The sequence below is a fragment of the Betta splendens genome, chromosome 7 (assembly GCF_900634795.4).
Source record: "Betta splendens chromosome 7, fBetSpl5.4, whole genome shotgun sequence".
NCBI classification, from domain to species: Eukaryota; Metazoa; Chordata; class Actinopteri; order Anabantiformes; family Osphronemidae; genus Betta; species Betta splendens.
This window is the reverse complement of record NC_040887.2, coordinates 6,974,658-6,992,573: the sequence shown is the minus strand read 5'-3', so window position 1 is coordinate 6,992,573 and position 17,916 is coordinate 6,974,658. Positions and strand designations below refer to the sequence as shown.

Genomic DNA, 17,916 nt, shown 5'->3' with positions numbered 1-17,916 from the left:
AGCTTATGTGGGGTTTGTGCATTAGCCACTGGCTGCTGTGACTGGGATCTGAGCAATGACTGTTTGAAGGATTTGCCCTTTCACAATCCCGGCCGCTCAGAACGGGCACCTTTAGATTCAAGCATCCACATAGAAAGTGTTAAAACACTGCCAGGGTATAGAAATGTCAACGAATACATAAGTGGATGTACAGTAAAAGGGGATTTTCAAACAGAATATGGGAGTATGGAGGAGACGCAGTATGATGTTACAAAAGCCCATCTCCACTGAAGCAATGCTCCAGAGCTTCAAGTGAGCACAGTGCGCCACCGCCTGGACGTTTTAGGACAAAGCAAGGTCTGCTTGGTTCCCACCCTCTGCACAAAACACACAGCAGGAACACAGGCTTCAGACGGGATTGTAACATTCTCCATTTATTTCCAACACTTGCCTGAAAAACAAACCTTAGTGCAAATCATACAGAGTAACTCAACCATTAAATTATTAAATATACATAAATCAAGTTTTACAAGCACGTTTCACAGTTAAATAACAGTCTCCCCAACAACTGTAGTACATCCACCACTCTGCAGTCTGAATGAGGGACGTACCCAGCTAGAGCTGAAAAGGCAAAATGATCAGAGAAGTACCATTACTCAGCCCCTCTCTCTCAAATAGATTACAGACACCGTTTAGTCTGCCCAAATTAATATAATTCAGTTCATTCATAATGTAATATTTACCCTGTAAAGCAATACATCATCAAACTAGCTGCTTATAAACATTTAAACTAAATCGGACCCGCTCACTCTTTCAGATCGGTGACAACTTGCCACACATATGTGCACATCACTACAGGGTTTAAGCAACCACCCCATAATTGATCCATTTCCTATTTGTCTTTTTATACCCATTACACAATAAACTATTGACGACTGTTACACAGATTCTAAACGATGGTTAAATGGTTGTATGCTACGCATAGCAAGACAAGTAACAGACTTCTACTGTGAAGATTTACAGACAATCAAAAACACACGGTGGTTAAAGAAGTGCAAACTAAAGCCAAAAACAAACTGGAATCCTGTGAATATAATGGATTTCTTTTCTGAAGGACTATTGCAATCTCAGAGAACAGAGAGGATTTTTGAATATACAGTATAACTGGATTAATGCATACAAATAGGTCTGTGGAATCTTTTTAGTTGGGCCTTTTCATGTTGTAAACACAGAATTATGTTTATTCATCATGTTCATGTCTTCTTTAATCACATTATATAAATTACATTCATGGCACATTAACAATAGTATCCTATTCTTGCATATGCAGAGCAGCAAGGCTGAATAGATTTAATGCAAGTAAACTGAAAAATACAGCATTAAATGTTAAGTTAATCTCAATGTTAAACTAATATTCTATATATTAATTAATACTTCCAATATGTCAAATAAGAATTTTGACTGTTTACTTGCCTGTGTCTGATTTTGTTTGAATGTAATTAAACAGATTAAGTAATTAAGGCCTGATTGCATAAAATAAAAAAATATATAAATCATAGATCACGTACCTGCAGCGCAAGCTCACAGCATGCATTAAGTCCAAACCAAAAGGCCACAGACAACAGATAAGGAGAAGTGCAAACGCATGCGCAACATGATTGCCACCTGCCATTTTTTCCTCTATGGACCACTTAAGCAATGGGAGCAGCCTTTCCAGCCAAAGTCCTCCCATTCCATTTCCAATTTGTGACACAAAGCGGTGAGGTTAACTTCAAAGTGCAAATCTGATGACAGAAGGTTTACCAGACATGTCTACAAAACTCCAAGCTACTACAAAAAGCACACAAACACTCAGTTACACATCCACTCACTGCAGTACCTTAGTTGTATTACCCATCCAGAAATAAGTCACTTTTTATACAGTGTAATGCAACCCGTGTGTTTTACAGTGTGATCAGCAGTTACGTTCTTTTAGGGGGACAGCAGACGGAGAGACCCATGCAGCACGGTCCTGAAAGGCACAAAACCAAACATGTTGAGAAAAGGTGCTGGAAATCTCCATCTTCATGCACACATTGTAGCTCATTTATCTGTAAACATCTATGACAGATGATAAAAGTAAACCCAATTTGTTTTTTTTCCTCCGCATGATGTTGCTGCTAGCGTTATCATGTACCTGCTGATCCGCTGCTGGCGCGTACAGTAGCTGCGTCATCTCTAAGCCGTAGCGCTGCTCTCAGGGCTGCTGGCGACGGCTCCCGCTGCTTGTCCTCGGCTCTGGGCGTGCGCCACCTCGTCCGTCTGCGGTTTCACTAGGGTGATTTTTATGGGAAGTCCTTTGGTGCCGTGCTGCACGCGGCCGTACTGGCGCATAGACGGGTTGAAAGTACGAACGATGGGGAGATCGCCGAGAGTGGGCGCCTCTGGTTTTGCCTGCGTGCTCTCTTTTATGATTATTTTACTCCTTTTGTTAGAGAAGAGAGTCTGGCCTGGCAGGATGGCAGGCCTCTTTGCAGGTCCAGACATCTGCAGCCGTGTTTTATGCTGAGACGAGGCTTGTTGCGTCTCTTCAGCGTGAGACCCCCCTCTATGCAGATGACCATCATTTTCCTTGGTTACAGAGGGACCTCCTTGCTTCCTCTTCTTCACCTCCCTTGGTTTCTTGGGACACACTGCCATGTGTTTGGTTCTGCTGCGGCGCATCGAGAACTCCCTGTTACAGTGTGGACAGACAAACACCTCCTGCTGCTCATCCACTTGTCCAGATACTTTATTTGATGCACTGACTGACTTGCTCCTTTGTGGCATAAGCCTGTGAACTAACTTTTTCTTCCTTTTGTTGAGTACTTTGAATTTCAATTTTACTGATGATTCTTGACCAAGTTTGGACCTGTTTGAGTGACTCGCTCTGTTCGAAGCATTTAGTTCATTAGTAGAATTAGTCGTGGACAATACTCCATTCTGAGTTTTTGCAAAGTGCCGTAGAGGGATGGGATTCTTCTTGGGCGTGTACCGCCTTTTATCGCTAGCATTTGCACACGCTAGGATATGCTTGTGTAGTTCTGGCATGTTATCGAAGCTCTTTCCACACTTTGTACAACGGATAGCCGTACTAAAGGTTTGGGGGATGTTGTGGGTGGTAAAGTTGGTGGCTGAAGCCACTGATGCAGCAGGGGATCTGTTGTGGTAGGGAAACGGAGGCGGCTTAAAGCTGGGATAGTGTTGATTAATGCCCAGACGAACATCAGGCCCTTTAATTTTGCTCCCATCTGAAGCCATGATTTTTATGCTTGTAAAAAGTTCTTCGGCAGCCATCTCTTCCTCACCACCTTCCTTTTTAACTTCCTTCTTGAGTTCCTGTGGAGCATCGGACAATGAAGGCTCCATACTGACTTTCGAGGAGTTGTAATTTTGAGGTCTTAGCTTCCCCTTTTCATCTTCAGTGTGTGTGCACTGCTGGCCAGGATGCAATTCCTCCTGATGCTGTTTCAGATTGCAAAGGTAGACAAATTCCTTCGTACATGCACTGCAAACGTAGGTCTTTCCGACCCCATGTAAGCTGGATCGATGATCAAGTAAAGCGGAGGGCTTGTCAAAGAGCAGCACACAGAATTCACATTTGTAGGGCCACTCATCTGCATGGTCACCTACGTGATGGCCAAGTTCTTTCATTGAGTGGAAAAGCTTATCACACACATTGCAGACAAAGTTTTTGGTGAACGTCTGCTGTTGTGCACCGCTGGGTGAGGGGTTCGACAAATTTTCCTCTTCAGGTTTCTCTGACGGTTGTAAGGGATCAGATTGGATATCAAGTATGGAAGCAGAAACGTCTTTAGGTCCCTCCTCTTTTGTTGATGGTGGCTCTGTCCGAGCAACAGGCTCCGTATTAGGGCTTGATTCAACCACAGGAGGCTCATCAGACACCACTGACGACGTGGTGGACAGAGTTACTGATTCTGCAATGGAGGACAAAATAATAGTGGGGTCCACAGTCTGAGGATCAGGCACAATCTGCTGCTGGTCTATGTGATTAACAACCATCTGTGTTGCCACTGGTGGCTCAACAGTGTTTTCTTGGAAAGTAATTGCAGTGGGAACTACACTCCCTGGAGTTTCAAGAGCTATTGTACACTCAATCAACATTGTGTTGCTGGTAATATTGTAAGAGTTGATGAGGGGGTCATTTAAAGTTACATTGGATGTGAACGGCACATCTGACGCAGAAGCTGACTCAGCTAAAGTTGGATTAATAGTAATTTGATCTGTCAGAAACACATGACCAGGCAGATTTAGTGTAGAATCTAATGGTTGGGAAAGAGTGACAAGGTTTGGAGTACTTGCTGTGGCAAATGCAGTAGTTATATCACAGTCAGATGAATTTAATGCATTTCCTGCACAGATGACCAAGGGTTTGGGGGATATATTAGGGCCCAATACCTGGATTGGTTGGGTTGGGTTAGAGACAGATGGTGACAAAACTGTGATTAAGGAGGGAGCAGTAGGGAGCATGGTATGCGAAGCTGGAGAAGCAAATGTTATAGTGCATGGCGAAGCTGGCTGCAACCCAACAGGGGTAAGGGAGGCAGGCGATGGAGCCAGAGAGGTGGGAGGTAGGGCAAGTCCATAAACGGCAACAGGCTCAACTGAAGTCACCAAATCCGAACTTGTGAGTAGGGTAAAGTCTGTGAGTAGAGGAGTCTCAGGATTCTCTAGGTTTACGTTCTGTTCTCCAAGAATGGCTTTTTCCAACGTGCACACATTTGATTTTTCTTCTTGTGACTTTAATTTTAGTTCAGATTCACCTAGGTTCTTCTTTTGCAAACTTAAATCAAGCACAGCGTTCACTAATGCTATGTCTTCTTTTCTCTTAACTGTGTTAGAGAGATCCAGTGGTTGCTGGTTACATGAACTGCCTCCTGTGATGGACCAAGTCTCAGTTTTTACCTGTTCTTCCACAGATGGAGTTTTGTTATACTTGTCATTGGATGGTTGGCACACAAGCGAGGCATGGTGGGGCTCCATCTCTCCTGTACTTACAGTGTCAACATCTCTTGAATCTGGTGTTGGCATTTCTTCATGACACAAAGGGCTTTGCTGTGGAGAGCTTGTAGGAGATCCAGTTCTTCTTTTAAACTTTCCTGTCCCTGCAGGTAGGACAGAAAAGGAGACAGGTGAACAAGGCTTCTGTCCCTCGGTGATCAGGGCAAGTGTGGGTTTGAGGCCATCCTTCTTCTCCAGAAGTTGCTTCAGTTTAGGAGACAGAAATACTGTTCTTTCATTCTGCACTACTGTAGACTCTGTATTCTGGGGAAGAACACTCTCAATTAGGGAAGATGCAAGAGATGATGATGATGATGATGAAGACACTGCCATCTCACATTCAAGCTCAGTTTTAATCTGTGGCAAAAGTGGTGGAGTTGCAGTTCGTCTCCTAGCCATCGGTTGACCAGGTACATCTTTGGATGTAACTGAATCATTATTTAAAACCTGACTAATTTGGGTGGGGTCTAGAAAAAGAGCATCCAGTAAAGCTGAAGACCCCAAATGAACATCTGCTGCCTCACAGCTACTAACTGTACTTGTTGACACGATTTTTCCATCAATGTAGAAGCTGAGATTTTCTGAAATATTGTTGGAGACATCCAACATGTACTGTTCTGTGTGCTCCCCTTCATTCTCCAGAGCAGCTGCAGGCATGGCATTATCAGGAATCTGCTCTTCCCGTTGAGATGTTTCACTGACGTTTTTGTGAAGATTTTTCTCCCGTGGCAGTTGTTTATTTTCTCTGTGCACTTGTTGCAGGTGCTGCATGTGTATCCTGCGCTCATGCCGTTGCTTGTTGGTGTATGTAGTAAAAATCTTGTCACAATATTTGCAAGCATGATGGCCGTCCATTGCTCCTTGTTTGTCTGGGTGAGCAGCATGGTCTCCACATGACAAAGTGGTGGACATATCAAAGTTAATGGATGGTGAGGTATGATGCTGTATAACTGAGCCTCCAAGATCCAGAGACTTCAACTCCTCATTCTGCAACTGAAATGTTGTTGAAGCAAAAGAAATGATGCTCTTATTGCTTTTGTATGCTTGTGTCTCTTCATTTGCCACAGCATGACTCTGCGTGTGTCGTTCTAACCCTTGTTTGCTGGTAAAATGTTTCTCACAGTACTGGCAATCAAAAGAGTCCCAGGCTCTATCTGTATGCTGATTGGGATGTTTGTAAGGGTCAGGGTGCACAGACTGGTCCAGATTAGTTTCACCTTGAGAAATGTTGTTGTGGTTGCGATCACCATCGTCCTCCTCGTCCCCCTCTTCCTCCTGATCCTCCAGAGCCTCTTTGGCGCCAGATTCAGAGATGCACAATTGAGGAGACTTCTCCATCTTCTTTAGGGATTATATCCAGTTCTTTGAAAGAAGTCTGTCACACAGGACTCTAACGATTGTGACATAAAACAAAATGAAGATGCATTAAACACTCTTCATTCTAACCTTAGTGTTTCAGCATAAATTAAACAGAGTATCCACATCCAATGTAAAAAAAAGTAGTATCTAAAATATAAAGAAAATAAATCAACATAAGAGTAATGTAATATTTGGAACAATGCAATCACCTCATCTCACCATTTTAGTTGTTCATGCAGGTGGAAGGTATGTTTTGTTTGCCAGATGAACAGACAGACTGTTCTTTCTGATGCAAGAAGCAATGAAAAAATAAAATTAAATTAGACCACTGTTCAACATTACAAAATGACACTTAACTGTGAACAAAGAGACAATGATAAGCACAAGCTAGTCAGAGTCAACAGAGGTCTTCAGCTGAAGTGCGTTTCATCTTCTGAATGTGCCTTGGTGTTTGTCATGTTGTCAACAACTGAACACACTGTTGTGTACCACTGCTGTTGTATTCAGTGCTGTTTACAGTAAGTGCTCCATCCCACTGGAACAGTGTAGGTGTGCTACTGGGCAATCTTCAGTAATTAAACTGAATATGGTGCGTAATGGGACAAGATGGCAGGCCTGTCAAGTTTGCCACATTTCTCTGCCAGCAGCTCTGCACCACAGCATGAATCCCGTTCTCACAAGTGACTTTATTTCGTCACGTGTTTATTCATTTGTTTGATGTATCTTTTAATTTTTAATCCTGATTATTTGACTAGCAGTTTTCGGGCACCAATAAAAAAAAAGAAATGTAAACAAAGTCTATACCTTATACTTCTACAGGTGTTAGAGATGCATATTTTTAATTTTTTTTTTCCCCAGGCAACATTGTGCTAGATTGATGAGAACTAAACTGGAAAAGCCCAAACATTTCCAACACATGTGGGCCCACATACTGAGTCACTGACTGATTCAGGCCACTTTCTTATTTTAAGGTTGCATTTCCACCCACCTGCAACAGGAATAACTGACACTAACCGCTTATGGATTTATCAACTATGCATAGAAACATACTGTATTCGCCAGCATCGTGAAGCTGGTATGGTTTGGGGCGATCGCACGCATCGGCTCCACCTGGCTCTGATGACGCTCCCCGTCCCTGCACCATTGCTAACTGGTCGCACCACACGTCGTCAAATGACTGTTATGCTAGTGAGGCTGCTAACTCGTCCGCGCTCAGCTTGGCGTCTGTAAAACCGCACGAACGCTGCCGTGCACAGAAGAAAGACCTGCAACGTCACAGCTCCTGCGCTAGACTTTCATCACGAGTGAAAAATAACATCTTCCATAAAGCATTTATAACATGATGCTAGCTGCAGTGCTAGCTCCCAAGCACTGGCTACAGTTAGGAAAAAAACTCAATGCGCGACCGTTATAAACACAGGCAGTTTCACTACGCTACACAATAGTTGAGGTACATACCCGAACAGCCAAAGTATCGTGAAACGCTTTGTAATATTCCTCCTGTGCAGGTTGTGAACAGTTTTGTGTGTTTTTCCTTCCTTAATGCCCCTCGAACGAGGTTCTAGCGATCTGATTGGCCAGAGCAGGTGGATGTCAAATATGGACCAATCAGCAACAGGTTTATTAAGACGCTAGAAATAAACCCAGCAAACGGTTTTTCCCAGTAAACATCAATGAGCGCTTCGTGTTGCCGTGAAGGTTGGGATAACATATGTTGTGTTATCCCATATGTTTTACATTCACACGGAGATTTTAATTTAAAGTATTTTTAATTTATATGTTTTTGCAGGTCAAATGAATATCTTACAGTTCAAGTTAAATGTTTGCATTGTGTTCATTTGACCTTTAGGGGGCGCAAAATAACAATAAAGTCTCAAAACTCAGCGGTGAGTTTTCAGTGAAACATTTGTGACTTAAAAATATCCGATCCTACTGCACGTCCTGAACATCTTGCAACGGTTAAGGTTTCTAACAATTACTATGTTAATCGTTTTATTCATATAAGATAGAGAGAAAGTGATTTTAAAAATAATACTTTAAAACATTTGCCCAAAGTTTGTCTGGAAATTGTTACTTCAGACAGAGTGATGATATTTTAAAATAAATATAGTAGATGCATATACGGTTCAGTGATCGCACAATAGTTCTGCCATTCTTGTAATTTCTTCTTTGATAGCTGCTGAGGAAACAGAGGCCTAATTGAGCTGACAGGCTGAAGATTTATGATGTGTGCGCTGGTGCGTGTTCCCGGTCCCTGACCACTTCTCTGTTTGCCCGCACAATTGTCAATTGAATCACAAGGCAGTGGCTCATTTCAGGTTCACACCTACTCTGACAGAAACGTACTGGTTTCCAGGCTGTTATTTACTCCTCCAGCCTCATGCCAATGTAAACGACAGCGTCTGAAATAATCTGGAGGTGTGTTTCTGTTGCATGGTACAGTACTGGACTGTCATATTCAGACATACAAGCAGGTGCTGCAGTGCAAAGATCTCAGGTCAATAAATACAAAACAGCTGAAAAAACAGTGGAAGCAGTGGATCTCCAGAAATATACTGTAAAAGAGGGGGCGATAGGAAGAAGTGACCCACAACATGTTTGTGCATGAAGCAGATCGCTAAGCAGAACAATAACAGTCTCTCATAGAACATGTGTGACACAAAGGATCGCCTGTGTTCCAACAACAGGTTGTGTCACTGGAAAGGAATCAAATTTTATTGCTTCATGTCATGAGATGTAAATGTGGACATGTCGTAACACAAGTGGTGTCTGTACGGGTCAGAGGCATGTGGCATCACATGTACAGCCCACACGCAAGTGTAGCCCGCTGGGCTGTATGTTCATGCACCTTTGTGCACTTAACATACAGACAGATTGAAAAGGATTCAATCTGGCCCCTATAAGTAAGAGCATTTACACACACAGACAAAAGAAAACACAAGTTGAAACACACCAAGACGTTCAGCAACTCCCTGCATCAGTTAAAATTCTTATAAACGGCCAAATTTGTCTCGGCTCCACCCAGACCCAGCGTTGCCAAGCAACCTTGAAACCAAATGTTGCCTTCGAAGCCTATGAGCTGGCCTCTTTCTCATAACATCACAATGTCCTGCAACATCCAGGACTGAAACGTACATACAGACCCTGAAACGGTTCCATCGTTCCTGCCCAGGTTCTATCTGTCTTTCTGCCGTTACATGAGATGCCCCTCACCCATCTGTCACCTGAACTGTATCATGATACAGTACCCCACAACCAAGCGCTTACCCCTTTTCAGCAGCAAGGTAATTTACCAAGGCTTTTCTAACTTTATTGTTTAGTGTTGGATTTTATTTTATACACAATGAATATGTATTTTACCAAGCTCTGACACACACATACACAAACATCCATTTCTCCGTTAGGAGGATAACTTGCTGAGTGGGAGCCAGCAGTTTTCCTTTAAACATAATTAATGACCAGTCCAGACACGAGCTTCTTCTGTGTGGAACACGCATCACAGTCAGCAGTAAGTCATTTTGTTCCTCTGGCTGCAGCTGCGCAGACAGAAATGAGCTCATAGTGTTTTACCAAATCCAAAGATTGGAGATACCGTCTGAGACATTAGTCAGTGGAGCCTGAGCCATTTCTTTTGTTACGTTAGGCAGTTTTTTGGTCAAGCACAGGACGTGACACTCTTTGTAGCAGCCAATGTATTGTGGTTTATTTCACATATACAAAATGGGTAAACGTTTACAGATACTAAGTGAATATGCAAAGTAGCCACATTGGTCACACTTATTCCTACCTCTCAGTGCCACAGGTGGCTTAGGGTGATTATTCAATATGAGACGTGAGTGTGTGTGTGTGTGTCATGAATGGTTCTGGGAAATCACATACTGTTATGGTCCTAAAAGCTGCTTTCCTGGAACACTTTACCAAAGCCAGACTGTTATGATGGCTTCATCATGTGTTCATCTGCACAGAGGCAATGATTTGAGAACTCCTTTGCGTGTGTGTGTGTGTGTGTGTGTAGCACATGACTGGGCCCACCCAGGAAGTGACTCCGCCCTGTAGCGATGCACAGAATTTCCCCTTCCTGAAGGGAAGAGAAGGAGGCTGCTGGAGAGCAACTTCACAGCCCACAGCTTCTCCATCTGCCCCTCTCAAAAGACCCCATTGTTCCCAGGCGTCCAGGGCTCGGGGGCGAGCTGAAGAGAGCCGCGGAGCCCGCCGCTGAGGCCGGGAGGCTGGTGCGGTGGGTGTTGGGCCGCTGCCTAAAACCACACGGAGGAGAGGGAGCCAGACACAGAGCATCTCTGTGCGAGTCGCTGCTGGAGCCTCGCCTCCACTTCACAGCGTCGCATGAAAAACCTCCACAACACGGCAGAAAAAAACACACCTAACTGTCAGAGGGCTCAACGGACTTAACGGTCCGCAGCCACGTGGTCCGGCAGAATTTGGTGCTGTCATACTCTGAAGGGGCAGTTTTTTATCCGTTATTTGAATGGGCCAATGAGAGCAGCAGCTTTACCCAACGAGGAGATTGGAACTAGGACAAGGATTTTGGCCCGACTCAATTTTTCACGGCTGTGTCAATTTTACCGCGTCGTCACGGTTACAAATGAAATTAATTTGGGAAATATTTCAAAAACTTGATCCAGAGATTCCAGAGACACGGCATTCAATGAACAAACGACAAAAGGACGCCTTCAGTAAAGCGTTTACTGAAATGTTTAGTGCATTCAGTGTGTTTACAGTTTCTTTTTTATTTAATGAAACACCATGAACAAAAACACCGCAATTAAATAAAAGAGTCAAACAGATGAGATGCGGCAAAGCAGAAAACACGTCGTTGCAAACGATTGCAGTGTCTGAAGCTCATTCATGAAACGTAACATCACTCATTCAGTGCACGTATTAAACAGGTTTACTGTATAAAGCAAGCAGAGCCAGGTCATTAATTGTACACGTACGTCCATTTAGTGCGGCTGCAACTGCAAAAGTAGCAAAAAAAGAGCTTTAACTCTGCGCACTGAAGCTAAGTGCATCTAGAAAACGTGGGTAATCTGTGGTTGGAGCTGTTTAAAGGCTGAATGGCTGCTCTGGTAACCTACCTAATGACAAAGTACTATGACTCCTTTGTTACTCTATCTAACCACCTCTGTGTGTGTGTGTGTGTGTGTGTGTGTGTGTGTGTGTGTGTGTGTGTGTGTGTGTGTGTGTGTGTGTGTGTGTGTGTGTGACTGGAACAAGCCATAGGTCGTCAAAGCTGTTGTTTTTGGAATGGGTGGCAGCAGTAAAGTACAGTCAATTCACATTATTAATGCACTTCAAACGTTAAAAAATCCTGCTCGGAGAACACCAGAGGCGCCGGCGGCACAAACCCTTCTGCTAAATTTCACAGATACGTACGACTTCTCTCTGCGTCCGTGCTACAGCGGGCCGAGCGTCACGTCGACGGTGCCGAGCCGGGTGTTCATACAGTGACTGCATGTGTCGTCTAGCAGATAAGTAGTAACTCTAGCCCTATACTAAGTCGTCCCCTTGCATTTTATACACAGACTGTGGAATTTGTAACAGTCTTGCCTGTTTGTTCTCTGCTCCCACCTTCCACCTGTACTTCATTTACCTTTAGTTTGTTATATTCAATTTACTTGACAACCTCTTTAATGAGACTCTTGTGAGACTGCGTCATCAGCTTATTTCATCGGGGAGTGTGGAAGACATCAGCAGCTCCACGGGGGGTCAGGGAGGCAGCGGGGGGAGGGAGGGTGTGTGCTCGTGTGCCTCCCTCGTCTCGCACACACACAAACACACACCGGCTCGGCTCCCCCCTCTTCCGTTTGCTTTTTGGTAACGGCGCAGACACCGGGTCGGATGGGGTTCGGTTCTGGTGTCGAGCTCGTTGCGTTGGCGGGAAATGGCGTTACAGTTCAGTAGTTCAAAATTTCCAGAACTTTGGGTGGTCCTGCTTGGTCGTCTTTTTCCTCAAGGGCTGTAAAGAGGAGAGATAAAATGGGTGATTTTGTGAGTAATAGCAGTCGGTCTGTGGTTTGGAAGATTAATGGAAAATTGAACCATTTACAGCAGCAGCAGACTATTTTAGTGTTTATTCATTTGTGTTAGAACTCATTTATATAAGGACACATTAAAACTAAATGCATGGGGGGAAGCTGGTTTGTATTTCAATTACGAGTTTATGATCAGTCATTGTTTAAGAAGTGAAGTAAGTCGGTGAGACGGGAGCCATTTTAAGTTGCTTGGGTGTGGACGGGGTTAAACCCAGTGCCCCGGTTCTGACAAACACAAACCCTGCTTTTTCTAGCAATCAAGTCCAACCGTTTAAAGCTGGGTGTGCTCCGGGGCATTTTGCCCATAGATAGACACTGAGTCAACAAACAAGCGGACTGGGAGCCACATGCGGCCCCCTCTATTATGAATGCCCAATTTTCCCTCTGGAGGCACGGGACCGTGTGTCAGCGGGGGCGGCGCGTCGCGCTTTGTCAGTAGTTTAGGGGACGGATGAGATGTTACGGTGATTAGCCGTGATGAGCGAATAGAAGAGCTCACGGAAACCATAACACTGTCTTTAGTTGTGCGCCTTTTGTTCTTGGCAGACCTGTGACATGAGAAACATTGGTTATTAGTGGAGAAGCGTCCTCGGAGGGCCGGGTGTGGTCCGTGGGAACGCTCCGACTTAGCGAGCGCATGCGTGTCTCTGCTCATTACATCAGACAGATAACGTGTGTCGTATGAGGGTCTGAGAGGCGCAGGGGGAGCTACTTACGAGTATTTCCCCATCCTCCGCATCACAACGATCACCACGGCGATGACGACCACCGCCGCCACCAGAGCGCCAATGACGATGCCGACTACCTGGCCTGAGCCCAGGCCCCCTGAGAGACACAAACCGAGAGCCGGTGAGCCACCGTGAGCACGAGGGTCTGACCTGTAACAGCTGCTAGCGGAGCACACAGTCCTCACCCACTGCCTCGTCTTCAACAACCACCTCTTCGCTCACTTCTGCTTGACCACCTTTGACCACGGCGGTTTGGACGGTCTCCACCAGCTCGGTGGGCCCTTCGGTCCCTGCAGCCGGAGTGATGGGTTCGCTGGTGAGGTCCGTCACCGCAGTAGTAACGTCCGGAGTGTTTGTCTGAGTCAGTGGAACGGTGGTGACCTCTGTGACAGCGTCGGCCTCCGTAGCGGTCGCCGCTGCGGTCGCCGCTTCGGTTGTAGGAGGAAGGGAGGCGGCGGTGGAGAAGCCTTCTGTTGTGGCAGCCTCGGTGGAGACGGGCTGGTCCGTCTGCGTGAAGGAGGAGGTCCAGTCTCCAGGCAGCTCCGTGGGGCCTGCACACAGCGTGGAGGTCAGAGAGGTCAGACAGAGGCCGAAGCTCCCATCACCGGCTCGCAGCTACCGCGACCACACGCCCGCCACGCCCCGCGACTGCACAGGACACACATCCAGCGCCTCCATCTTGTCCTTGGGGCTCGCGCCACATCCTCCGGCTCGTTTCCTGCGGAAGGAGCCGCCGCTGCACCAGTGGATGCGAGGCTTCACCCACTGAACCTGTGGGATCAGGCTGCAGTGTGGTTCCTCAGGAGGACTTAACAAAATGGTTAACGCTTCTAACCCCAGCACTTTCACTCATTAAAATAATATCTTGTATATAATTAGAAACATTTTTTAGATACTTTAGATCTCAAACGCAGAAGTTTGGCTTTTTTTTAGAAAAGCTTTTAGGAAGACATGTATTTATCCTTGTGTGTTTCTTCAAAGCCTGGACTATGAGGCAGGCTGAGCTCAACCTAATGGTTGGTCTCCAATAAGCCCAGCTCCACGTCTCCACATTCAGCATCCTCCCAGCCACAAGTGAAAGTCCAGCGTGGACAGCCATTCTTCAAGATTTCAGCGTGGCACCAAAATTACGGTCTAGAGAAAATTTTCCACTGACAAAATCTTGGCCTAAAAGTCACTCCTTGCCTTTAGAAAAACAAAAAACAGAAAACCGGCTCCCCGCTTAAAACTGTCACAGCGTTCCGGGATCGGAGCTCATCATCCGTGCGAGCGATCTAAACTTAGACGATGACATCATGTCTCCCCGGCTCGGCTTTCCCCGATTGTTCTTACTACTTGAAATAATAGAGAATACTTGGGGTAAAAATAACCCTCAATGACTGGACACGTCCAACGGCGGGCGCGGGTTATTCCTGGACCTGCGCTGGCTGATGGTTTCATTAGCAACAGACAGGGGTATAAATATAACTAAACACAGAGCTGAATGAGCTCAGACTGTTTGGAACATCTGTAAGTGATGATACAATGGTCCGTGCTTCACAAAGCACCGTATAGCTGTCTGCTATGTGTAATCGCCCCCTCAATCCCCGCTAACAATTGTTTTCATATGGATCCAGTTCCCACAGTTCGCTGTGTATTTCCTCCTGGCTGCGCTAATGCCCGACGACGATGCTGCTGCAGTCTCTTTGCCTTGTAAACTCCCTCCCCACTGTGACCTGCAGCTCCCCGAGGATCAGTTTGTTGCGCGGCTAAACCCCTGGGGACGAAGAGAGACCACAAAATAGAGGCAGGGAGGGAAAACAAGACTAAGGAGAACACTGGGAGAGTCACGTGTGATTCGTCTGCAGCTTTCACTTTGATTTCTTTACTCAACAAGTGCATCTGAGGACAGTAGTGAGCATGAATGTTAGTGGCCCTGTGTTAATCCTCAGGAGAGTCAGATTTAGAGCAGGACCCAGTGAGGACCTCGAAATCGATTTCTGCGTTCGAGAGGCTAATTTTAGTTTAAAGCCACGACTTTTTCGCTCGGTAGCCTCTAATTCAAGGAGCGCGTTGAGGGATGAGACTTGGTTTTAATGTCAGGGTAAGGATCCGCGTGCGGGTTTGACATTTAGTCGGTTAGTTAGTGACGGCAGCTGTGGCTGGTGTCGGTCTCAGAGAGGGTGTGAGGGAGATAAGCGGAGGAGGTAAACAGAGGAATGCTGGGACAAAGAGGCAGGGGCGTCAGTCCCGGCTGGCACAAATGAGGGGAGGAGGGAGGCACACAACAATATACAGCGTGAGACAGGAAAGGGGGGAGTAGGATCACAATTAGCTGCCACTAAGAGCCTGTTAATGCTTATATATGAGCAGCTAATTCACAGCCCCGTGTGGGAGGGGACGGGCCTGTGCCGAGTGGGTCCAGGAATGTTTTTTCAGCAGCGGAGGAGGAAACGTTGAGCGACGTAGGTGCCCCGCACACCTCACTTAGGCCTTTTTTGGGGGGGGGGCTCCCATCTACGAGGAGGCAGGAAACAAGGCTGGTGGGGGGAGTATTCTCAGCCGGCCTTATCGCGGCCAAACACGACGAGCATCCGCTTTGGTATCGTCGATCTGACCCGACCCACTCGCAAACAGACGGAAGCGGTCGCTTGTTCTCGGGCATAGAACAAATCACAAAAAACAACAAAGGCCTCGCTCCAAAACTGCAGCTACCAAGATCCGGCTACGCGTTCCCTCATGCGTCTCATATTTGAAGCATGAGATCAACGTTTTAGTCATTTCTGAAAGTGGGCAGTGACCTGGCCTCTCCTGTCTCACTGGCCAGATGTGACAGGATGTTATAGACCAGAGGGGCAGACAAAACTCATTAAGCAAGAGACGGGGGGGGGGGGTGCACACAAGGGAGTGAGGAAAAACATTTGTGAAGCCTGCAGAGTATTCACACGTGGTCCGCTGTTATTACCTCATTCATTCTGCCCAATCGCTTAGAGCCGATAACCAATAATGAGCTTCATTCATCCGATTTTCCAGCACACGGGGATTCTGCCCCCCCCCCGCCCCGCTGTAGCTGCTAGTCTTCCAGCAGCTACAAAGTCATAGCGACGGTTCAAAGTCTTTGTTTCACAGCAAAGGTCCCTGGGAATGGAGCAGGCGGATCTGTTCCATCTGCTAAAGGTGGCCGTTTAAAAATAGGCCCCGAGCCCCTCTCTGCTCCCGAGACCCCCCCCCGACTCATCAGGCTGGAGCACGGCACGGGACAGAATGTTGGAGAAAGGCAGCGGACAGGGGGAGACGCGGGACGGGGGTAAATTTAAGTGGTAGCGCTTGATATCCCCACCAAAAATGGGTAAAGAGGAGGCCACGTGGCCTGACAGCATGTGGGTGAAGGGGGGTGGGGCCCCCTCCCCAGGCTCATCACGACCAGGTGGCCCGCTCCCTTCCTGGTTCCCTTCCATCCATACGACCCCCCCTTGAAAACAGAGCCACCCTCTATTAATACACACACACACACACACACACACACACACACACACACACACACACACACACACACACACACACACACACACACACACACACACACACACACACTCCCTCGGGCCTCGGCAACACCCCGGCGACCGCCGCCTCTCGTGGGCAAGCGGCGAAGCAGGTGAGGCCCCCGGAGGAGGACGGGCGGGAGGAGGGAGCGAGGGGTCCGGGAGTAAAATGAGAGGAGGCCGGGGATAAGCTTTCAGATTCATGCGTACGGTGTGTGTTACCGTTTACAGCCCCCCGCCCCCCGTGCGTGAGCGGTCCTGGGACTCTTCCAGAGGGTATTCCTTTCTTCTCTTTGCCACTGCCAAACATTTGCCTGCTGCCATTACATCACATTTCGCCCTAGTGCCTGCAAAAGTTTCCTGTCCCGCTGGTCGCCACACATCACATTCAGCAGAACCACGCACTCGAAGCGAGCCGACGTCCAATCAGCAGGGATTAAAGCAGACAAAGAGTGGTGCGGTGTGGGCACATGGAGGTGCGCTAGCAGCGCGGCGGCTCACTTACTTGCGTGCGTGAAGGCGCCGAATGGGCCGACGAGGGCCAACAGGAGCAGCAGGCGAACACTCATGGCGCTGGAAACTTTCCTGCTCCGGTCACAGCCTCAAGGGGGTCCCTGGGGGTAAAGAGCCCGAAACCAGAGCCCTCGCACACTCTGTCGCACACCAACCGGCCCCTCCGGGGGTGAAGAAACGGAGCGGGCTGGGAATGAGAGTCGTCCTGGGAAGTTCGGGAGAGGAATCCGTAATTTGTGGAGGTGACGACAGCAGCTGGAGCGGGATCAGGGAGAGAAAGAGGAGGTGGAGGGATGTAGAGATTAGGAGAGGAGCTGTGACCACTGCGAGGGAGCGCTGGGAGTGAGTGAGTGAGGGAGAGAGAGCGAAGTGTGTGTGAAGTGACTGGGTGGTGTGGAGGAGGGGTTGGTGCTGGTGCTGGTGGTGGGCTGGGCGGCATGGGAGCGAGGGGCAGGTTGGGCTGGGAGGAAGGTGGTTCCAGCCCCGCTGCTTCAAACCGCGCAGTATCAGCAGCACACACACGCTCGCGCCGACGCACAGATAACGCACAGCCCGCTTCTTTGTCAACACCCCTCGAACCCGCGCCTAGCGCAGCAGCGCAGCAGCGCAGCAGCGCGAGCGCACGGGGAGAGAATCAAAGGGGTAAAGAGCCCGGACGGGAGCCGAGCGGAGCTCCAGTCAGAGCCCGGCGCGACCCGGCCCGCGGCGTCTGGGCCGCTTCCG

The 17,916-nt window shown here is 47.3% G+C and overlaps 2 protein-coding genes across 8 annotated transcripts; both read right to left on the bottom strand.

Annotated features, from left to right (window-relative positions):
• Positions 1 to 397: 397 nt before the first annotated feature.
• prdm2a (PR domain containing 2, with ZNF domain a) lies at positions 398 to 7,971 on the bottom strand. 7 transcript variants are annotated; one of them, XM_055510215.1, is made up of 5 exons: positions 7,837 to 7,971; positions 6,598 to 6,664; positions 6,237 to 6,409; positions 2,156 to 5,123; positions 398 to 1,990 (listed from the first exon to the last, which is right to left on the bottom strand). In XM_055510215.1, the coding sequence occupies exons 3-4, from the start codon at positions 6,355 to 6,357 to the stop codon at positions 2,197 to 2,199; spliced, it is 3,048 nt and encodes a 1,015-aa protein (XP_055366190.1). In that variant the 5' UTR covers positions 6,358 to 6,409; positions 6,598 to 6,664; positions 7,837 to 7,971; the 3' UTR covers positions 398 to 1,990; positions 2,156 to 2,196. The 7 variants fall into 7 exon arrangements, with proteins under 7 accessions (XP_055366190.1, XP_029012484.1, XP_029012482.1 ...); XM_029156651.3 differs by having other exon boundaries at positions 2,156 to 3,935; XM_029156649.3 differs by having other exon boundaries at positions 2,156 to 6,409; positions 6,588 to 6,664.
• A 3,095-nt stretch (positions 7,972 to 11,066) lies between these two features.
• On the bottom strand, positions 11,067 to 17,646 carry si:ch211-156j16.1 (uncharacterized protein LOC564557 homolog). Its single transcript, XM_029155950.3, has 4 exons — positions 17,186 to 17,646; positions 13,345 to 13,710; positions 13,148 to 13,256; positions 11,067 to 12,355 (listed from the first exon to the last, which is right to left on the bottom strand). The coding sequence occupies exons 1-4, from the start codon at positions 17,247 to 17,249 to the stop codon at positions 12,349 to 12,351; spliced, it is 546 nt and encodes a 181-aa protein (XP_029011783.1). The 5' UTR covers positions 17,250 to 17,646; the 3' UTR covers positions 11,067 to 12,348.
• Positions 17,647 to 17,916: the final 270 nt, after the last annotated feature.